General features: G+C 66.5%; 1 protein-coding gene across 1 annotated transcript; it reads right to left on the bottom strand.

The window, feature by feature from the left end:
* Positions 1 to 56: 56 nt before the first annotated feature.
* Positions 57 to 21,823, bottom strand: IQSEC2 (IQ motif and Sec7 domain ArfGEF 2). The gene is given in 26 exon segments (XM_050337315.1): positions 57 to 128; positions 1,631 to 2,212; positions 2,676 to 2,725; positions 3,192 to 3,347; positions 4,205 to 4,366; positions 5,020 to 5,119; positions 5,207 to 5,332; positions 5,966 to 6,105; positions 6,211 to 6,377; positions 6,935 to 7,057; positions 7,142 to 7,303; positions 7,861 to 8,035; positions 8,215 to 8,341; positions 8,437 to 8,594; positions 8,597 to 8,636; positions 9,012 to 9,074; positions 9,116 to 9,183; positions 9,186 to 9,255; positions 9,257 to 9,460; positions 11,183 to 11,316; positions 11,405 to 11,438; positions 13,827 to 13,875; positions 18,331 to 18,360; positions 19,209 to 20,201; positions 21,577 to 21,692; positions 21,695 to 21,823. Coding segments are annotated over 26 exon segments (4,230 nt in total).
* Between the last annotated feature and the right edge of the window lie 1,336 nt (positions 21,824 to 23,159).

The following is a 23,159-nucleotide window of genomic DNA, read 5'->3' as shown; positions in this document are numbered from 1 at the left end:
AGGCCCCGCCCCCACGGCGGCGGAGGGATCCGCGGCGCCGCCGCCTCCGCGCTGGGTCAGCGCAGCGCCGGCACTCGCTGGGCACGTTTAAAGGGCCGCACGGCGCATGCGCGTCCGGCGGCCGCGGGCTGGGGGCGGGACCAGAGGGAGGGGCTCAATGAGAGCTCCGCCCCCTGAGGCCACGCCCCCCGCGGCGGCTTCGCATCGAGACCCCCCCATTGGACCCACATAGATCTTTATGGACCCTCCTAGACCCCTATGGGCCACCGTGGATCCTCGGGACCCCCACAGATCCTATGGACCTCTATGGACCCCCATAGACCCCCCAGACCCCCATGGATCCCCCCGATGGACGCCTATGGGCCCCTATGGCCCCCTGGGACCCCTATAGACTCTGTGTACCCCTGTGGGGGGTACATGGGTCCCCACAGACCTCTGTATACCCCTCTGGGCCCCATGGACTCTCAGGACCCCCATGGATCCCTACGGACCCCTGTGGGCCACTATGGATCCTCGGGACCCCATATAAGACCCCCATAGACCCCTATGTGCCCTTGGGACTCCTATAGACCTCTATGGATCCCAGAACCCCTACAGACCCCTATGGACCCCCATGGCCCCCCAAAGACCCTGGGACCCCTACAGACCCCTATAGATTCTCTGGACCCCCAGGACCCCTATAGCCCCCAGAGACCCCTATAGCCCCTCTAGGCCCGCAGCCTCTGTGAACCTATGGGATCCCCACAGCTCCCCATGGACCCCCAGCACCCCCACAGTCCCCAGACCCTCTATCTCCGCACCCACCTCCACCATTAAACCCTCCTGTCCCATCCCCCATCCCCTCCCATTGCTCCCCTGTCCCCCCCCAGCCCCACAGGTGCCCCCCTGCGGGCTCACTCTGGGGCCGGCCGATCCGCTTATGAAGCATCAAATATACATCTCTTATGTACAAGGGCCCGAGCGGGCGCATGCGGGTGCCTGGGGCTCCTCGGGGGCCTGGCCACCTGGGACTCCCCAAAACCCCGGGCCCCAGGCGGCCGGGGGGGTCGGGGGGTCGGAGGGGGTTCGGTTAAGTGCCATGTGACAAATCAGCCTGAGCTGGGAAGGGGAGGGAGGAGGGGGGCAGCCTGCCCCGGACCCCTGGGATGGCGGGGGTCCTGGGTATCCAGGGACTCCCCCCCGGGGGCGCGAGCAGCCAAACACGAGCCACGTGCAGGGTTTTTCGGGGAGGGGGGCGTGGGGTTACAAAAATAACCAGCGGGTCCCAGAGGTCGAGCCGCGAGCTGGGCGGGGCCGGGGGGCTCAGACCACGGTGCTGATGCGGTTCCCCCTGGCTTTGGGGGCCCTGGCCGGCCTGGGCCAGGGGCGAGGTGGGGCCGGCGGGGAGTGGGGGCTCAGGGGGTGTGGGGGACGGGGGGGCAGGGGCGGGTAGGAGGGGTGGGGGATGGGGGAGTGGGGGCCGTGTGGTGGTGGTGATGGTGGATGGTGGTGGTGGTGGGAGGGGGGCTGCCCCCGCCGCCCTCTCTGCAGGGCTTGGCCGGGCTCCTCTCTGACCTGCACTGCCCCCCGAACACGAAGTGCTTGGTGGGCGGGGGCGGCGGGGTGGTGGTGCGGGGGGCCATGGGGGTACCTGTGGACAGCCTGCGGGCGGGGGCGGGGCTGCAGAGGGGAGGGGGACAGCGGCTGGCGGGGGCGCTGGGGAGCCCCCTTTGCCGGGCCGGTGGAGGGTGTAATGGGGGTGTGGGGAACTCTGCCGGGGGCCGTGCTGCTGGGGGCCGACAGGGCGGGCCCCCGTGGAAGCGCGGGGGCCCCGGCGGCGATGGCGGGGAGCGGCGGGGGCGCGGGGCGGCTGGGGGCGGCTGCTGCGGGTACGGGGAGGGGGCGGCGGGCCCGGCCCCCGGCCCCCCGGCTCCCCGGGCCCATGGCAGTACTGGGCGTGCAGGGCCTGCAGCTTGAGGGGCCCTCGGGGGCCGCGGGGGTGGTGATGGTGGGACGACGACGCCGACGACGACGAGGCCGAGGCTGACGTGGGACCCCCCGCGCCGGGGGGGGGGCCGGGGGGGCCTTTGCCCCGGCGGCTCCCGAACAGCGACCCCAGGAAGGACGAGGAGTTGGAGACGGGCCGGGGGGAGGCTTTGTACCCCTCGGGGGGCGCCCCCGTGCCCCCCGGAGCCCCCCGCGCCTGCGGGCGGGGGCTGCTGATGATGGAGCCCTAAGGGACGGGAGGGGGCGGGGTCAGCGCGGGGAGGACACGCCCCTGAGTCCGGCTGACCACGCCCCCTCGGGCATGGGCTCCTCCCATTGGTGGATAAAGCCAGGGCTCCTCAAACAAGTCCCGCCCCTCGCTGGACAGGCCACGCCCCCTAAGACAAGACCCACCCTCTTTATTGGAAAGCCCCGCCCCCAGCTCTCCCCTCCCTCCCATTGGTGGAGAGTCCCATGGCTGGAAAACAAGCCCCGCCCCTTTACTATGATGACCACACCCCCCTCGCGCAAGCCCCACCCATTCTCATTCAAGCCCCGCCCATTTGGGAACAAACCCGGCCCCATCTGTCCCAGCCCCGCCCCTTCATCATAAAGTGGATTGGGGTGGGGCTTGTGGGAGGGGCTTCCATGGGTGTGGTGTCGAGGGGTGGGGTTTGAAGGGGTGTGGCACTGAGGGGGCGTGGCCTCACCTCGATGGTGCTGTCCAGGGACCCCACGCTGTTCCGGCGGCCCCGTTTGCCTGAGGGGGGGTCAGTGAGGGGGGAACAGGGGGGGAGTCTCCCCCAGGGCCTCCCCCAGGATCCCCCAAATCTGACCCTCTGGGAACCCAAACAGCCCCTCCCCCAAGGGAGCGCTCCCAGAGGACCCCAAATGCCCCCCAGGAGACCCCAAATCCCTCCAGGGAACATCCCCCCCCAGGAGCCAACACCCCCCTGGGGCACCCCAACATCCCCCTCCCAGGGACCCCAAAACCCCCTCAGGGGACCCCAAATGCCCCCAGTGGGAACCCCCCTCCCCCCCAGGGACCCCAACCTCCCCAAGGCACTCCAACATCCCTCCAGGGGACAACCCTGGGACACCCCAACCCCCCCCAGGAGACCACCCCCGCTCGGAACCACAAACACCCTCCCAGGACATCCAACCCCCCAGGGGACCCCAAAATCACTCCCGGGGACCCCCTCAGCCCCTCCCGTGCCCCCTCTCACCGCTGTCCGAGAGGTCCCTGAGGGAGCTGCTCAGGGCGCTGCGTTTGAGCCCTCTGCCCCCCCAAAGGCCTCCTCGAGGCTGCTCCGGCTCAGCCCGTTCAGGGCTCCCGGGGGCCCCCTCGTGCCCCCGCCACCCCTTCTGCTTCTCCAACTCGGCTGGGGGGGGCAGGGGGGCCCAGTCACACCAGTGCTCCCAGTGCCCTCCCTGTCTCCCCCTTCAGTGCCTTCCCAGTCACACCAGTGCTCCCAGTGCCCTCCCTGTACCCCCCCAGTGCCCTCCCAGTCACACCAGTGCCCCCACAGTGCCCTCCCAGTCACACCAGTGCTCCCAGTGCCCTCCCTGTATCCCCCCTTCAGTGCCTCCTCCCTCTACCCCCCAGTGCCCCCTCCCAGTCACACCAGTGCCCCCACAGTGCCCTCCCAGTCACACCAGTGCTCCCAGTGCCCTCCCTGTATCCCCCCTTCAGTGCCCTCCCAGTCACACCAGTGCCCCCACAGTGCCCTCCCAGTCACACCAGTGCTCCCAGTGCCCTCCCTGTATCCCCGCCTCAGTGCCCTCCCAGTCACACCAGTGCCCCCACAGTGCCCTCCCAGTCACACCAGTGCTCCCAGTGCCACCCCAGTACCCCCAAATGCCCTCCCAGTCACACCAGTGCCCCTCAGTGTCATCCCAGTATCTCCCCAGTGCCCTCCCAGTCACACCAGTGCCCCTCAGTGATGTCCCAGTACCGCCCCACCGTCCTCCCGTTGTCCCTCTCAGTGCTCCCATTGCCCTCAGTGCCTCCCCATTGCCCCCATTCCCCCTCCCAGTGCCCCTTCCACTGCTCCCAGCACCCTCCCAGTGCCCTCCAGTGCCCCCAATCCCTCTCCCAGCGCCCTCAGTCCCCCTCCCAATGCCCCTTCCAGTGCTCCCAGTGTCCCCAGTCCCCCTCCCACTGCCCCCAATCCCCTCCCACTGCTCCCAGTGCCCCACCAGTGCCCCTCCAGTGCTCCCAGCCCCCGGCCCTGCTCACCCTCCACCCGGTACTTCTCCATCTCCTGCACTTCAGCCACGGACTCGCGGAGGTCGCTGGCGAAGCGCAGCCGGTCCTGGGGGCTCGGGGCGTTGAACACGATGAGCACCTTCCGCTCCCCCCCCGGCGCCGCCGACAGCAGCTTGATCCCAAACTGGTAATCTGGGGGCACAGGGAACCCCCCCAGTGAACCCCCAACCCACTGACAGCAGCTTGATCCCAAACTGGTAATCTGGGGGCACAGGGAACCCCCCCAGTGAACCCCCAACCCACTGACAGCAGCTTGATCCCAAACTGGTAATCTGGGGGCACAGGGAACCCCCCCAGTGAACCCCCAACCCACTGACAGCAGCTTGATCCCAAACTGGTACTTTGGGGGCACAGGGGGCAGGGAACCCCCCCAGGGGCAGGGAACCCCCCCAGTGAACCCCCAAACCAGTGACAGCAGCTTGGTCCCAAACTGGCAATCTGGGGGCACAGGGAACCCCCCCCAGTGAACCCCCAACCCACTGACAGCAGCTTGGTCCCAAACTGGCAATCTGGGGGCACAGGGAACCCCCCCCAGTGAACCCCCAACCCACTGACAGCAGCTTGGTCCCAAACTGGTAATCTGGGGGCACAGGGGGCAGGGGAGGTCAGGGAAACCCCCCCCAGGGTCAGTGACAGCAGCTTGATCTTGGGATCCCGTGGGGTGCTGTGGGGTGCCATGGGGTGCCGTGGGGTGCCATGGGGTGCTGTGGGGTGCCATGGGGTGCTGTGGGGTGCCATGGGGTGCTGTGAGGTGCCCTGGGGGCTGGAGGTCCCGGGGGTCTCACAGGCGTTCTGGAAGAGCTGCATGTGCATCTCCACGAGCGGGAAGCTCTGCCGGAAGCTGTAGGTCACCAGGATCTTCTTCTTCTGGAAGATCTTCGTCACCTGCCAAGGCCAACCAGGTCATTGGGGACCCACCCCCACCCAGCACCCCCCGGGACCCCCCAGGACCCCCCAGGACCCCCCGCTCACCACCAGCAGGTCGTTGAAGAGGAAAACCTCGCGCTGGTGCAGCCCCAGGCGCTGGGGCCGGTTGGGGTCGGGCACCTCGTAGAGTTGGCAGCAGCAAACCAGGCGCCGGTGGGGCAGGGACAGCACCTGGGGATGGGGTGGGGTCAGGGTGGGGCCTGGGGGGACACACCCATCCCCCCTCCAGCCACGCCTCTTGGTGGTGATGGTGCCCCTTGGCCCATCGTTGGGGTCACCGAGAGAAGCCCCCTGTTGGGAATGTCCCCCAAAGGTCACCTGGAACCTGTCCCATAGGTCACCTAGAACATCCTCCCCCTCACTGGGTCATCTGGAATGTCCCCCACCCACAGGATCACTTGGAATGTGCCCCATGGGATCACCTAAATCATCCTCCAAAGGTCACCTGGAACACCCCTCCCCCCCGAGAGGATCACTTGGAATGCCCCCCATGGGATCACCTGGAACATCCCACAAAGGTCCCTTGGAACCTGTCCCATGGGTCACCCAGAACATCCTCCCCCTAATCAGGTCACCTGGAGTGTCCCCCATGGGTCTTCTAAAACATCCCTCACCAGGGATCACCTGGAACGACCCCCCTTAGTCACCTGGAACGTCCCCCACAGGGTCACCTACAACGTCCCCCAAAGGCCACCTGGAACCATCCCATGGGTCACCCAGAACTTCCCCCAAAGGCCACCTGGAACCATCCCATGGGTCACCCAGACCATCCCCCTCGGCCCCCACCCCCCCAGCAGGACCCACTGGTTTCTTGCCGACGATCATGCGCTCGACGGCCTGGACCTGGGACACGTGGTCGTCGTTGGTGCGCAGCTCCCGGCTCTGGATGCGCTGGTAGATGCCCACCAGCATGTCCCGGGGGATGTCCTCGCCGTTGTCCACCCCTGTGGGACACCGGCCCCGCTCCAGAACCGCCCCCGAGCCGGGGGACACCGGGGGGACGCTGAGGGGACACGGGGGGGACAGGGACAGGGGCACGGCGGCCTCACCTCGCAGGTTCTTGATGAAGTCCTCCAGCTTCATCTTGCGCTCGGCCTTGACGCTGGGGCTGTACATGTCGGTGTTGAGGAGGATGATGGCGAAGGCCAGGATGAAGATGGTGTCGGGGTTGCGGAACTGGCGCAGCAGGGCCGCGTTACACACGCAGTAGCGCTGGCTGTGGGGTGGACAACCCCCACGGCCCATGGGGTCACGGTGCCCCACGGCGCCTGCGGGCACCCCCGAGGGTGGGGCAGCAGCCCGAGGTGACACCAGGCTATAGGGTCACCCACAATGTGGGCCACACCCTCAACGTCCCCACAGGCTACAGGGTCACCCAGAATGCAAGCCACATCCCCAACGTCCCCACAGGCTACAGGGTCACCTAGAACATGGGCCACACCCCCAAGTCCCCCCAGTCCATAGGGTCACCTAGAACATCATCTAGTCCCATAGAAGTCACCAACCCTGATGCCCCCTCTTGATCCATGAGGTCATCTAGAATGTCGCCCTATGGCACCACCCCCAATGTCCCTCCAGTCTACAGGGTCACCTAGAATGTCCCCTGGTCTCCCGTGGGGATCACCAACCCCAGTGTGTCCCCCCACCAATCCACAGGGTCACCCCATGGTGACCACACCACTGTGAGCCATGGCCCGGTGACCCTCCTGGCACCAGGACATGGGGACAGAGGACATGGGGACATGGGGACACAGGGACAGGGCCCCCCCTCACCTGAAGGCCTCGATCAGGCGCTCGACCTTCTGCGCCTCCCCCTGCACCCGGATGTGGGACTGGAATTTCCGAAGGGCCTCGTCCAGCTCCATCCCGGAGAAATCCATCTCGTCCACCACGCAGCTGCGGAGACCCCGCACCAGGGGATGGTCCCAGGGGCCCCCCAGCCCCCCAGTGTGCCCCCTCCCCCGGCGTGCCCCCCCGTACTCGAGGACGTCGCGGTTGAACTGCTTCTGGCGGTTGCCCAGGAACTCCCCGATCATCTGCCGGCTCAGCCCCTTCCGCTGCAGGATGAAGTGGGCGACGCCCACGGGGGTGTCGGACAGGAACCCCCTCTCGATCAGGTACTGGATCCCCTTCTCCGGCTTCCTGGGGCGGGCAGGGGGAGTGGGGTCACCCCATGGCCTTGGGGCGCCCCAGCAAGAGGGGGACCTGGAATGCACCCTGTGCCCGGCTCTGGGGTCACCTGGTCATCTATGGGGTCATCTGGTCACCTATGGGGCCAACTATGGGATGACCCCAATACGGGGTCACCTGAGGTGACAATTTGCTGCCCTAAAGGGTCTCTGAGAATGTCATTGTGTCTTGAGCACTTGAGAGGTCACTGTAGGGTCGTTTAGAATGTCATTGTGGTGTTCTATAGGGTCACCTGACCCATCACCCTGTCCTTGTTATAGGGCCACCCATGTCCCCTTGCCCTTCCCCAAGGCCACCTTCTCCAGGGCCACCAACGTCCCCTCGTCCTCACTGCGGGGTCACCTAAACCATCCCCCCGTCCTTGCTAAAGGGCCACCAACAGTCCCACCCCACCCCTTCCCCAGGAGCCCTGGGAGCACCTCGTGACCCCAGTGCAGGACCCCCAGCCCCCACCCCACCTCCGACCCGGCTCCCCAGCTCCCCAGCCCCCCAGCCCCCGGGTCCCTCACTTGTTGAAGAGGTTGAGGCCGATGCGGTACTGGCGCCGCTGCACCACGCCGTTGTTGAGGGCGGGCGAGTCCCAGCTCTGCCGCGGCTCCTGCTGGTACGTGGCCTTGCCGGGGCCGGCGGGGCCAGGGGGGCTGCGGGGGCCGTGGGGCGGCGGGGTGGCGGGGGCGGCGCAGGCTGTCCCGGGACGAGGAGCCCGAGGAGCAGTTGAGGGTCTCGTTGGAGTTGGAGCTGCTGCCCAGGCTTCGTTGTCCCCTCGGACCCCTCCTCGGGGCCGGGGTGAGGAGGCCCCGGGGGCGGGGGCGCGTCGGGGTGGAAGCAGCGGTGGGGGGTCCTGAGCGGGCAGGTCCCCCCACCCCCGTCGGGCTCGTAGGGGCCCCCCCGGTTGATGGAGCCGCGGTCGGAGCGGTCGCTCAGGTCGGCGGAGCTGTCGCTGGGGGTTCCACCGTCAGCAAGGGTGGCTCCCCGGCCCCCGCCCCGGCACTCCAGACAGGGGGCCGCGCCGAGGGGGCTCCTCAGGGCCCCCCAGCGCTCGGCGGGGCCGGGAGGGTTGGGGGAGGCGGCGGGGGTGGCGGGGCCGGGGAGGGGTCCCCGGTTTCGGGGGCTCGGGGCTGGGGGGCCGCTCGGGGAGTGGGGGAGCTGGGGAGCCCCTCGTCCAGGTACAGGGTGACGTCGCTGGCAGAGGTGGCCGCGCTGTCCCCCGCGGGGGGGGCCGGGGCTCCGGGGGGGACCCCGCGACCCCCAGAGCCTCGTCGATGGAGGCGGCCAAGGACTTCACCTGCAGGGACAGGACCCCCCAGATCAGACCCCAACCCCATCGGCCACCCTGCATCCCCATGGCCTCTGGGACCTCCCCAAGCCTCCCTGACCCCCAGGACCCCCTAAGGACCCCTGACCCCCTGGGACCCCTCTAATGGCCCTCTAATGGCCCTTGTGACCCTGTGACCTCTATGACCCCAATGGCCCCTGTGAGTCCCCCATGGCCAAGACCTCCATGTCCCCCCATGACCCCTGTGACCTCCTATGACCCCTGTGACCCCCATGACCCCTATGACCCCCACCCTCCTGTGACCCCCACATCCCCAACGACCTCTCCATGTCCCCCACAACCTCCCCATGTCCCCCCACATCCCTGTGCCCCCCAGCCCCCCACCTGCTGCGCAAAGGCCTCCTCCAGGTCGGCTCCTCCGGGCCCAAAATCGGCCGACGCCGAGAGCTGCCGAGGGGTCCCGCGCCCCCACCCCGGCGCCTCTCCACGGCCCCCCCTTCGCTGGGCCCCCCTCCGTCCAGGCCGGCCCGGCAGGACCCCCGTATCGGGGGCGCGGCGCGCCCCCCAGGACGCCCTCGTCCAGCGAGGCGGGTTTGCCCTGGAAGTAGGGGGCGGGGGCGGGAGGCCCGGGCGGGCGCAGGGCCCTGGCCGTACTCCTCGAAGGAGAACTGCAGGCGCAGCCCGGGCAGCGCCAGGCGCCGGGCACGGCCGCCCTCGCTGCGCAGCCGCTCGAACTTCTGCGCCATCCGGTACCGCCGGAACGCCGCCTGGATCGTCCGCGCCGCGCGCCGCGAGCGGAAATAACCCCCGTACTTGCGCTCCAGCATCTCCACCTGCACCGGCACAACGGGACACCCGTGGGGACACGGCCACGGACGGCGACGGGGACATGGGGATGGGGACATGGATGGGAATGTGGATGGGGATGTGCGTGTGGGGACAGGGGGACATGGATAGGAATGTGGATGGGGATGTGCATGTGGGGACATGGGGATGGGGACATGGATGGGAATGTGGATGGGGATGTGCATGTGGGGACAGGGGGATGGGGACATGGATGGGAATGTGGATGGGGATGTGCGTGTGGGGACATGGGGATGTGGATAGGAATGTGGATGGGGATGTGCATGTAGGGGACATAGGGATGTGGATGGGAATATGGATAAGAGATGTGCATGTGGGAACAGAGGGATAGGGGACATGGATGGAATGTATAGATGAGTGACATGTGAGGACAGGGAGATGGGGACATGGATGGGAATGTGGATAGGATATGCGTGTAGGGACATAGGGATGGGGACATGGATGAGAATGTGGATAAGGGATGTGCATGTGGGGACATGAGGATAGGGACATGGATGGAATAGATGGGGATGTGCGTGTGGGGACACGGGGACATGGATGGGGATGTGCGTGTGGGGACAGGGGCATGGGGACATGGATGGGAATATGGATGGGGATGTGCGTGTGGGGACATGGGGATGGGGACATGGATGGGATGTGCGTGTGGGGACATGGGGATGGGGACACACACGGGGACATGGATGAGGGGGACATGGAGATGAGGACATGGATGGGGACATGGAGAAGGACATGGGGATGGGGACATGGGGATGGTGACATGCACAGGGACATGGGGATATGGGGATAGGGACATGGAGAGGGGCACATGGATGGGGATATGGGCACATGGATAGGAACATGGAGGTGGGAATGGGGAGATTGGGGATATGGGGACATGAAGGGAGACACAGGGATATGGATGGGGACATGGGGACATGGAGGGGGATGTGGATAGGGACATGTAGACATAGATGAGGACATGGGGATGTGGATGAGAACAGGGGGATATGGGGACAGGGGTGGAGACATGGGGATAAGTAAATGGGGATGGGGATATGGGGACGGAGACATGGATAGAGACAGGGGGATGGGGAATGGATGGGGACGTGGATGGGGAAAAGGGGACATGGGGACATGGGGATGGAGATATGAAGGATGGGGATGGGGGGATGTGGATGAGGAGATGGAGATGGGGATGTGGACATGGGGACAGGGAGGGGACAGAGACAGGACAGGGCCAGAGAAGGACACAGGTGAGGCAATGCCCAGGAAAGAGGGTTGGATGGGGGGGCCTGGTGGCCTCACATGGGGACAGGGACCTCACACATGGGCTGGTGACCATCAAACGGGGCTGGTGACCATCACATGGTGACCATCACACATTGGATTGGTGACCATCACAGATGACTGAGGGCCATCTCGTGTGTCTGTGACCACCACACCTGGGTCGTGACCATCACACGTGGCCAATGACCATCACACCTGGGCTGTGACTGTCACACCCGGGTTGGCCAGTGACCATCACACCTGGGTTGTGACCATCACACCTGGGTTGTGACCATCACCTGTGGGTTGTGACCGCCACAGGTGGCCAAGGACCACCACACACTGCCCAGGGCCCACCCACATGGCCGGAGCCCACCCCGGGGGGGTTATCGGGGTGTCACCCCCAGGGTCCCTCCCATGGGGTGTCCCCAGGTGTGCCCAGGTACCTTCTTGTCCTGCAGGTCGGTGGAGAGCTCGTAGCTGTCGCTCAGAGCCTTCGGCCTCTTGCTCTCCTCCTCCTCCTCCTGCTTGCGCAGGGCCACGCTGGCGGGCTGGGGGGGCAGCCGGGGCCAGGCCACGCCTGGGAGCCCCAGAGCCCCCAGCCCCCGGGCCCTGGGGCGCCGGCTGGGGAGGCCACGGTACGGGGGGCCTCCGGGGCTGTCAGGCACCGGCCCCCTCGCTGCCCGGGGCTCGCCGTCCACGCTGCGGGGACAACGTGTCACCCCTCGTCGAGACCCCCAGAGACACACAGACCCCCAGAGACACACAGACCCCCCAGAGACACACAGACCCCCTTGGAGACAGACAGACTCCCCAGGGACACACAGACCCCCAAAGACACACAGACCCCCAGGGACACATAGACCCCCACCAAAACCAGACAGATCCCCCCCAAAGACACACAGAACCCCCCAGAGACCCCCCTGAGCCACGCTGAGACCCCCACAGGTCCCCCCAAGACCCCTCAAACAGCCCTGAGCCAGCTGAGTGGGGACCATGGGGACACAGGGACCATGGGGACACACGGACATGGGGACACACAGACATGGGGACACATGGACAGATGGATGTGACCAACATGGGACATGTTGGGACACATGGACATGGATTTGGGGACACAGGGACAGTGGGACACCAGGACAGTGGGACACAGGGACACACAGTGGGACACAGGGACAGTGGGACACAGGGACAGTGGGACACACGGACATGGGGACACACAGACAGTGGGACACATGGACAGGAGAGACACAGGGACATGACAGATGTGGGGACACGTGGACATGGACACATGACACGCGACATACGTGCACACATGGACACGGGGGACACATGGGGACAGAGGGACACACAGACACGGGGACAGAGGGACACACGGACAGCCAGACACGGGGACAGCCCCGTCCCCTCCCCCCAGCCCCGCGCCAGCCCGGGGGTCCCGGGCGTTGGGGGGGGAGGGCAGCAGAGCAGGGAGGGGAGGAGACCCCCAAAAACTCAGGGGGTCCCCTGAAGGTCAGGGGGTCAGGGGAGTCCCCGAGGGGGGTGGGGGTTGATGATGGGAGAGGCACCGCGCGGGGGAGGGGAGGAGAAGGGTTTGGGGAGACCCGGGGGTCCCGGGGGTCTCGGGGAGGTCCCGGGGGTCTCGGGGTCGTGGGGGTCCCGACTCACCCGTGCAGCAGCCGCTGCCGGAGCGGCCCCCGCCGCCGGTCGGCCGTGCACTGCAGGCACCACATTTTGGGGGAACACCCCAACAAGGAGGACACACGGGACACCCCCACGAGGGGGCTGGGGGTCCCCGGGTGGGGGCAGGGGAGCCCTGGCGCCTCCGCAGCTGCACCAGGGCCCGGTCGGGCGGTGCAGGAGGAGGGTGAGGGGGAGGAGCCGAGGAGCGACTCCCGCCCCCACCCGGTTTTGCGCGTGCCCGGACGCCGGAGACCCCCGTGGGCGTGGGGGGCAAGGGGGCTCATGGGGGTGGGGGGTACGGACGCCTGGATCCCTCTGGCACGGAATGGGGGTCGTGCCCCACCCCAAAACCCTGGGGGAGGCCGGAAGCCTCGTCACTAATTTGGGGAGGGTCCCCTCAGTATTTGATGGGGTGGGGGTCTGGTCCCCCGCGGGGAAATGCGCCCCTGAGACTGGGGACCCCTGCCCCAGTGGGGCTCCATGACTGGGCGGAGCCCCCTGGATTCCCGGGGTCCCCCGACGCGAGGGGTCCCCAAAGGGGGGTGGGGGTGTTTGGGGGTCCCCGGTCCCTCGGCGCATGCGTGGAGCCCCCGGGATGGCGGTTTCCATGGCGACGCGGCGGGCGGGGGCGGCGGTTGCCATGGAGACGCGGCGGGGGATGGAGGGGGAGGGGGCGCGCGGGTTCCCTGGGGAGGGGGAGATGGGGGTTTCGAGCCCCGCCCCCGGCACCGCCCACTCCCCAAAATAGCCCGAGGAGGCGCCATGATGGAGGCGTTGCCATGGCAACCGCCCCCAAACAGCCTCACCCCCAGCGGCCGGGGAGGGCCGGGCGGGGCCTATAGCGCCTATAGGGGCCCTATGGCACCCTGGGCACCCCTATACAGCCCTCAGGGCCCCTGTACAGCCCTCAGGGCCCCTATACAGCCCTCGGGGCCCCTATACAGCCCTCAGGGCCCCAGTACAGCCCTCAGGGCCCCTATACAGCCCTCAGGGCCCCTATACAGCCCTCAGGGCCATGTGGCCCCTATGGGACCCCTATAGATCCCTGGGGACCCCTATTGGACCCTGGGTACCCCCTGTGGACCCTATGCACGCCCTGGAGTACTTATGGCCCCTCTAGGGATCTATAGGGGCCCCTACAGAGCCCTGGGGTCCATGTGGGATCTATACAGGCCTCTATAAGTCCTGGGGGTCCAGACAACCCCTCTACATCCCTGGAGTCCCTATGGGATCTATAGGGGCACCTATAGGTACCGGGGGCGGGGTCCTTACAGCCCCTACAGAGCCCCGGGGTCTCTCTGGCCCCAGGGCTCTATATGGGCCCTACAGGCCCCCCGTGGCCCCCCGGGGGTCCCTGTGGCCCCTATAGGGCCCAGGGTGTCCGTAGGTGTCGGGGACAGCGCTTACCTGCGGGCAGGGGGAGGTTGGAGCAGCCAAAAGCACCTGCGGGAGGCACCTGGAGGGGGGGACAGACAGACGGACACGGGACATGGATGGGGGATGGACAGATGGACATGGGGACATGACTGGATAGGGGGACACGATGGATGAGGGGACAGACAGATGGACAGGGGACACAATGGATGAGGGGACATGATGGACAGACAGACAGGGGACATGGATGAGCAGGGACAGAGGGACGGGGGACACGATGAATGGGGGGGACATGATGGGGGATGGACAGACAGACAGGGGACATGGATGGGCAGGGACAGAGGGACAGGGGACAATGGGGGACAGATTTGGGACAGTGAACAGGGGGAACAGAATGAAGGACACAGGATGGAAGGGACAGACAGATGGACAGAAAGGGGGCACACTGGGGGAAGACACAGAGGGATGGGGGGACAGACGGACAGGGGATGGTGGAGGGGGGACAGAGGGGTGGACAGACCAGGGGTCCAACGGACAGATGGACAGGGGTCCAATGGACAGATGGACAGGGGGACAATGGACAGATGGACAGGGGGAGGACAGACAGACAAGGGGGGTATGATGGAGGGGGGGACAGAGGGACAGATGGACGACTATGGCTCACTGTGGTCGGATGGATGGACAGGGGGATGGACAGATGGACAGGGATGGACAGTGGGAGGGACAGACAGATGGACAGGGATGGACAGTGGGGGGACAGACAGATGGACACAGAGAGACATGGATGGACAGACGGACACGGTCAGGGGGGAGAGAGAGGAGAGAAACGAGTCAAGAGCCGGAGGAGGGGGACGGACACACGGACACGGGGGGACACAAGGTGGGTGACACGGGCTGGGAGGGGGGAAGGGGGGAAGGGATCCAGTGGATCCCCCGGGATTTGGGGGGAATCGACCCCACGGCGGCGGGTCCAGGCCTGACCCCCCACCCCAACCCCAATGTCTGGGACCTCCCAAACCCCACCCAGGGGGGTCACAGGACCCCCACACACCCACTTTGGGGGGTCCCAGTCCCCCCTCACATCCCAAATCCCACCCGGGGGGGTCCCAAATGTCACCCCCCACCCAACCAGGGGGGTCCCCAGGGTCCCACACTCACGGGGGAGTGTGAGGTGGGGAGGCTGAGGTGGTGAGTGGTCCTGGGGTTCCCAGGGTTTCCTGGGGGAAGGTCCCACGGGGTCCTGGGGGTTCATAGGGGGCTTCCCAGGGTTTCCTGGGGGTTTCTGGGATGGTCTCATGGTGTCCTGGGGGGTCCTGGGGGATCCCAGGGAGGTCCTGGGGGATCCTGGGGGTTCTCAGGGGGTCCCTGGGGGTCCCAGGCGTTGGGGCCCTCAGACCTGGTAAACCCATCCCAGCCCCTCCTGCCCTTTCCTGCCCCCCCATCCCCCCCCACGCGGCTCCGGAAGCCCCGGCCGGAATTCCGGCCCTGCCGGACACTGAGGGTCCCGAGGGGGGGGCAGGGGGGGAATGGGGGGCAAAGACAGGGCCTTGCACAATGATGGGGGAACTGGATTTACACGAGGGGGGTCCCAGACTCTCGGGGGGGGGGTCACAGTGTCACATCCTTGCACGAGGACAGGGGGGTCCCACCCTGTCCACAGTCCTGCCCCCCCTGGGTGTCCCCCAACCCCTGGCACGGGGGTGTCACAGCCTGGCACAGCCCCCACAGTGTCACAGGGGGTGTCCCCTGTGGGTGTCACACATGGGGGGGTCACACCCTGGCACGGTGTCACCCGCTGTCACCTGCCCTGGCACAGGGTCACACGGGGGTGTCACACACGAGGGTGACACAGGCGTCACACAGGGGTGTCACACACCCTCTGGGGGGGGTCACACACGGGGGTGACACAGGGGTCACACAGGGGTGTCACACACCCTCTGGGAGGGTCACACGTGGGGGTGACACAGGGGTCACACAGGGGTGTCACAAACCCTCTGGGGGGGGTCACACATGGGGGTGACACAGGAGTCACACAGGGGTGTCACAGGAGTCACACAGGGGTGTCACACACTCTCTGGGGGGGTCACACAGGGGTCACACAGGGGTCACACGGGGGTGTCACACACCCTCTGGGGGGGGTCACACACGAGGGTGACACAGGGGTGTCACACACCCTCTGGGGGGGGTCACACACGAGGGTGACACAGGAGTCACACAGGTGTGTCACACACCCTCTGGGGGGGTCACACACAGGGGTGACACATGGGGGTCACACAGGGGTGTCACACACCCTCTAGGGGGGGTCACGTGGCCCTTGCACGCCCCAGCACGGTCCTTACACGGTGTCACCCCCTGGTCCATGCACAGGGTCACGTGCAATGTCACACCCTGGCACGGTGTCACCCGCTGTCACCCTCCATGCCCGGTGTCACCCAGGGGTGTCACACCCTGGTACAGCCCTGGCGTGGCATCTCCGCCCTGTGCCCACTGTCACACGTGGTGTCACACCACGACTGTGTCACCCGATGCCAAACACCCTTGCACGATGTCACACGGGGGTGACACAGCCCGGCACGGTGTCACCTCCCTCACATCCCGGCACGGTGTCACCCCAGCACAGCCCAGCACGGGGTTGCACAGCCCTTGCACACCCCGGCACAGCCCTCACGCGGTGTCACATGGGGGTGTCACACTCTGTCACATTGTCACTGTCACCGCCATGCATGGGGGTGTCACACGGGGGTCACACCCTGTCACAGTGTCACTGTCACCCCCCCATGCACGGGGGTGTCACATGGGAGTGTCACATGGGGGTGTCACACCCTGTCACATTGTCATTGTCACCCCTTCATGCACAGGGGTGTCACATGGGGGTGTCACACAGGGGTGTCACATGGGGGTGTCACACCTGTCACAGTGTCACTGTCACCCCCATGCATGGGGGTGTCACACGGGGGTGTCACACCCTGTCACAGTGTCACTGTCACCCCCATGCACAGGGGTGTCACATGGGGGTGTCACATGGGGGAGTCACATGGGGGTGTCACACCCTGTCACAGTGTCACTGTCACCCCCATGCACGGGGGTGTCACACGGGGGTGTCACACCCTGTCACATGGGGTGTCACCCTGTCACGTGCCACTGTCACGCGCGTGTCACACGGGGGTGTCACATGGGGGTGTCACACGGGGGAGTCACACGTGGTGTCACCCCTGTGACGGTGCCACCCCATCACCAGCCCTCAGACGGTGTCACCCCCTAACAGCCCCATCCTAGGGTGGGTCTGGGGGCTTTTGGGGCTCCCCGGGGGGGTCGGACCTGGCACTGGGGGCGGGTCCTGTTACCATGGCAACGCCCCCCCCCCCGTGTCCCCTCCCCCGGCGCTGTCACCGCTGTCACCGCCTGCGCCGTCGCCCGGCAACGCCGCCCCGGCAGCACCGCCTGGGCCTGCCTGTCGCGACACCAGGGGGCCCCACATGACACAACAAGGCCTGTCACCACACGACAGGGCCCATCGTGACATTTCAGCCCTGTCATGAGCTTGGTGTGACATCTCAGTCCTGTCGTGACACGATGGGGTCTGTCATGACACGTTGGTCATGTCGTGACATGAGGGCGTATCCTGTGACATCTCGGCCCTGTCACGACATGGGGCCTGGGGCCTGTCATGACATGTCAGCCCCTCCTGTCACGGCATGACCCCCCCGTTGCAACATCAGCCCTGTCATGACACACATGTGACCCCTGTCACGATACACATGTGATCCCTGCCATGACACATGTGCCAGCCCTGTCGTGACATGCCAGCCCTGTCACGATATGCCAGGTCCCGCTGGGATATATCAGCCCTGTCGTGACATGGCAGCACTATTTCAACGGGTCAGGCCCTATCGTGACACCTCAGCCCCGTCACAACCAACCGGGCCCTGTCGCGATAAATCCGCTCTATCGGGACACAGCAGCACCAGCACGACAGGTGGGTCCTGTTGTGACAGGGCAGCGCCATCACATGTCAGGTATGTCATGACATGCCGGGTGTGTCGTGACATGCTGGGTAATGTCATGACGCGTTGAGTATGTTGTGATGTGTCAACCTTATCGCGACGTGTCAGTCCTGTCATGACATGCTGGGTATGTCATGACATGTCAGCCCTGTCATGACATGTTGGGTATGTCATGACATGTCAGCCCTGTCGTGACATGCTGGGTATGTCATGACATGCTGGGTATGTTGTGACATGTCAGCCCTGTCGTGACATGTCAGTTCCTGTTGTGACATGCTGGGTATGTCGTGACACGTCAGCCCTGTCGTGACATGCTGGGTATGTCATGACAGAGCTGCCTCGTCATGACAGAACTGACAGACCCTCCTGTCGTGACAGAACTGGCCCTGTCACGATGCCCTCGATGCCACAACGCCCTCCCCCACCCCGGGAAGGGGACCCAGGCGTCCGGGGAGGGAACTGGGGGAGACGTGGGGAGGGGCAGAGGAGGAGGGGGCGGGGTCAAAGGGCGTGGAGGGAGGGGCAGCACCAACCTCACTGTCCTCGAGCTGTCACGGTCCGACCTGAGGGGGGGAAAGGGGGGGTCAGGGAGCGGCGAGACCCCCTCAGATGCTCCCAAAATCCTCCCCCACCGAGGGGACCCCCCTCACCCCAAATAACCCCCTTGCCCAGGGGATGGCCCAAGACCCCCCCGGGACCCCCCAACCCCTCCATAACCTCCCTCTATGTGTCCCCCACCCCCCTCTCAACCACCCCCATCTCGCCAGGGATCCCCCCACCCAAATCCCCCCCAAAGTGTCCCCAGGTGCCCCCTCGAGGGTCCGACGTGTCTGGGCGTCCCCCACGCCCCCAAAATGTCCCCAAGTGCCCCCTCCCTGCCCCGGGCGCGGGTCCAGCCCGGCCAGACGGGGGGACCGGGGGGGGGCCGTGACGTCGTGTCCCCCCCTGCAGGTCCCACACCTGCTCCCGGATCCCAGAGCCACAAATCCCAGAGCTTGGGGGGACTGTCCCGGATCCCCAAATCCTGGATTTTGGGGGGGGAGGTGAGGGGATCCTGGATCCCCAGCTCAGATTTTGGGGGGGGGGGATCCCCAATCCCAGCGCCCCCAAATCTCAGAGTTTGGGGATGTGTCCAGATTCCCAAATCCCAGATTTTGAGGGTGGTCCCAAATCCCCAAACCCCAAATTTTAGGGAGGAGTCCCCACTGCCCAAATCCCAGATGTGGGGGGGGATGCTTCCCGACTCGACATTCCCATCTCCCAAAATCGGATGGTAGGGATGGGGGAGGGAGGAGAGGGGGAGTCCTGGCTCCCCAAATCCCGGATTTCAGGCGTGTTCCCACATTCCCAATCCCAGATTTGGGGGGGTTTCCCCAATCCCCCGTTCCCCACGCGGGTTCCCGGTCCGTACTTGCGCTGCAGGGTGGTGGCGGGGCTGGTGCTGGCGCTCGTGCTTTGCCCCCCCCCGGGGCTGGAGCTCCTGGAGGGGCCTCGGCTGAGGGGCCCCCGCGGCCACTCTCGCTCCCAGCGCTCCCGGTCCATACAGGCCCCGTAGGGCCCCTCCCGGGCCCGGAACGGCCCCTCCCGCTCCAGCCGGCCCGGATACGACCCCTCCTGGTCCATCCTGCCGGGGTAGGGCCCCTCCCGGTCCATACGGGGCGGGTACTGCCCGTCCTGCTCCAGCCGCCCCGGGTACGGCCCTTCCCGGTCCATCCTGCCGGGATAGGGCCCCTCGCGGTCCGTGTGGGGCGGGTACTGCCCGTCCTGCTCCATCCTGCCGGGGTAGGGCCCCTCGCGGTCCATACGGGGCGGGTACTGCCCGTCCTGCTCCATCCTGCCGGGGTAGGGCCCCTCGCGGTCCATCCTGCCCGGGTACTGCCCGTCCCGCTCCAGGTGGGGCTGGTACTGGAGGTCCCGCTCCAGGCAGCCGTGGAACTGCCCCTCCTGCTCCAGCCGGGCCGCGTAGGGCCCGTCGCGCTCGGCGCGGCCCAGGTAGGGCCGCTCGCGGTCCTTGCGGCCCGGGTAGGGCCGGTCGTGCTCGGGCCGGGCCGGGAAGGGCCCCTCGCGCTCCGTCAGGGGCTCGTACTGCCCGTCCCGCTCCAGGTGGGCCGCGTAGGGCCGGTCCCGCTCCGGCCGCGCCGGGAAGGTCCCGTCGTGCTCCGGGTACGCCCCGTCGTGCTCCAGGTGCTCCGGGTACGTCCCGTCCCGCTCCAGGTGGGCCGGGAAGGTCCCGTCGGGGTCGGGGTAGGGCAGGTCCCGCTCCCGCTCCGGACGGGGCGCGTAGGGAAGGTCGGGGTCCCCGTACGGCCCCTCCGGCTCCAGGTGGTTCTGGTATTGACCGTCGGGGTCCGCGTGGCCCTGAGGGGGGGGGACAACACGGGGGTGGCACCGGGGCTGGATGGGCCTGGGAATGTACGGACTGGAGCTACACGGCCCTGGGACCGCCCAGCCTGGGCTGTAGGGCTAGAGGGCTATAGGGCTACAGGGTCCCTGCCCTGGGACCACCCTGACCCAGCCCCTGACCTGGCATACGGCCCCCAGGTCTAGGCCCCTAGACCTTTGATCCCGCCCATATGGCCCTGGGACTCCCTTCCCTGGTTCCTGTGCCCCTGGACCACCCTGACCCAGCCCATGTGGCCCTGGCCCCCCCAGCTTGGTCTATATGTCCCTGAGCCCCCAACCTGGTCCATATGGCTCTGGGCCCCCATCCTGGTCCAAATCTCCCCCACCCCCTGCACCCCAATCCCAGGCTCCCCACACTGTGACCTCCCCATGACCCTCATCCCATTCCATGTCCCCCCCATAACCTCCCTCCAACCTCTCTACTCCCCATCCCAGAACTCCCTCCTATCCCCCTCCTCACCCCAATCTCAGCTCCCCCACAATGACCTCCCAATGACCCCCCCGTGACCCTCCCATGACCCCCATCCTCACTCCCAAAACCAGAGTTCTGACCCCATTACTCCCACCCACATCACCCTCCCCACTCCATGACCCCCTCGTGACCCCACATAAACCCCTTCCCACCCCCAAAAGCAGGGTCCCCACAACATGCCCCCCTTCATCCCCAGTAACCCCCTCCCCACTCCTGCACCCCCAAACAAGGCTCCCTCCCACATGACCCCGCCTCGACCCCCCATAACCTCTCTCCCCACCCCAATCCCAGGCTCCTCCTCCCCACACCCCACCCAAACCCAGGGTCCCTGACCCCATGACCCCCCCATGATCCCCTTCCCACTCTCTGCACCCCCCAAACTGGGGGTCCCAATGCCACGACCCCCTATAACCTCCTCCTCCCCTTCCCCCCAAAATCGGGGTCCCCGCTCCATGACCCCACCATGACCCCCCGATATCTCCCTCCCCAGTTCATGATCCTGCCAAAACCGGGGTCCTCACCCCATTTTTCTCCCCCACATCCCCCTCCTCACCTCCTTCCCCCAGTGCCAGCCCCCCCGGCCGTGACCCCCACGTGACCTCCCCAATAACCCCTCTCTTCACTCCCCTTCCTCCCTAAAATCGGGGTCCCCACCCCATGACCCCACCCGATGTCCCCTCCTAGTCCACGACTGACCCCATATCCCCCTCCCCACCCCCTTCTCCCCCGGTCCCAGGCTCCCCACACCGTGACCCCGCCACGAACCCTCATAGCCCCCTCCCCAGCCCTTGCACCCCCAAAACGAGGGTCACTCCTTACTCCATGACCCCCTGTAACCCCTTCCCAGCCCATGACCTCCCCATATCCCCCCTCCCCACCAAGTGGCGGGCGCTCCTCCTCCCACGCCCCCCTGCCCCCTCCGCTGCCCCGGACCTGGTGCCGGGGGCCCCTGCGCCTCCCGCGCTGCCGGAGGTGCCGGTTCTCTCGGGCCAAGCGCTGCAGTTGCCCCTCGAGCTGCGACGGATGCGGCGGCGCTGCGAGGCCAAGAGGTGTCGTTGTGTCGCGATAATCCGGTTCAGCTCCAGCAGGTACTCGACAGCCCGGTCGGGGGTCCGAACCCCTGGGGTTCTGCCGCTCCCCAGTGCCTCCATCCCCCGGGAGGGTGGGGAGAGATGGGGACTTAGGGGGCGATAAAGGGGGTAATAAGGGAGGGGGTCAGGAGGGGGTCTGGCATTGGGGGGAAAGGAGGAGAGGGAATGAGGGGTGGAAATGGGGGAATGTGGGTCTTGGGAATTGGGGGTGGGAAAACAGGGGGCGAAAAATGGGAAGGGGTGATTAAAATGGGAGGGGATGAAAATGGGGGTGGAAATGGGGGAGAAATGGAGGGGAATCGGGAGTGTTGGAATGGGGATCGGAAAATAGGGGGTGGAAACGGGAAGGGTGGTTAAAATGGGGGATGAAAATGAGGAAAAAGGGGGAATTGAGGGTGTCTTAGAATGGGGGTCGAAAAGTGTGGGGGTCCTAAAATGGGGGCAAGTGGGGCGCAGGAGCCGGGGCTCCGGCAGCCCTGAGGGTGAGTGGGGGAGTGTGGGCGGATTGGGGGCCTAAATGGGGGAGATGGTGGTGTCGGGGATGAGGGGGCCCCAGTGTGATGGAGAGGAGGAGGGTGCGCCCGGCCGGGGGTGGCGGGGGCGGGGGTGGGGGGCTCGGGGGCCCGATCCGGGCGCGGAGCTCGGAGGGAGGAGGCGAGTCGGGGTGGGGCGGGGCCGAGGGCGGGGCCAAGGCAGCCCCTCCCCAAAACTCCACCCCTCCCACCCAACCCCACCCCCAGCCATGAACCGCCCCTCCCCCCTGGGCTGGGAGCACCTCCTCCCCCTTAATTACCAATGAAATTAATTAATAATCCAAGGGGGTTGTGCTTGCCCCTCCCCAAGTCCCCCAGGATACCCCAAGAGGCACCCAAGTCCCTCCACCTGCCTGAGGTCCTCCCCAACTTTGTGAAACACCTTGTGTGAACCCCCTTGTGTGTGACCCCCTTTGATGCGTGACCCCCTTTTGAGTGTGACCCTCCCCTTGATCCCCTCGTTGCTCTCCCCTGCTTTGTGACCCCCTTGCTGACCCCCACTTTCTGTGCCCCCCTTGTGCCTCCCCCACTTGGTGACACCCCGCCTTGTGTCCCGCCCTTGACTCCCCCTCATTTGTGCCACCCTCGCCCCCTGCCGGTGCCACCCTCGTGTCCCCCCTTGGTGACTCCCCTTCCGTGCCCACCCCTTGTGTGCGTGTCCCCCTTGTCCCCCTCTTTTCTGTTCCCCCGGTGCCACCCCTTGTCCCCCTCGTGTCCCCCCGTGTCCCCTCGGCTCAGCCTCCGGCTCAGCCCCGGCTCCGTTTCCACGGCAACGGGTCACAAATAACTCGGGCTCTGATTGGGGTTCGGCTGCCGCACGGGAGGGTCCCCTGCCCCCAGACCCCCCGACATCCCAAGACCCC

This window comes from Myiozetetes cayanensis, unplaced genomic scaffold (assembly GCF_022539395.1).
Source record: "Myiozetetes cayanensis isolate MyiCay16 unplaced genomic scaffold, myiCay2020 scf61, whole genome shotgun sequence".
NCBI classification, from domain to species: Eukaryota; Metazoa; Chordata; class Aves; order Passeriformes; family Tyrannidae; genus Myiozetetes; species Myiozetetes cayanensis.
This window is presented reverse-complemented; position numbering and strand designations above follow the sequence as displayed.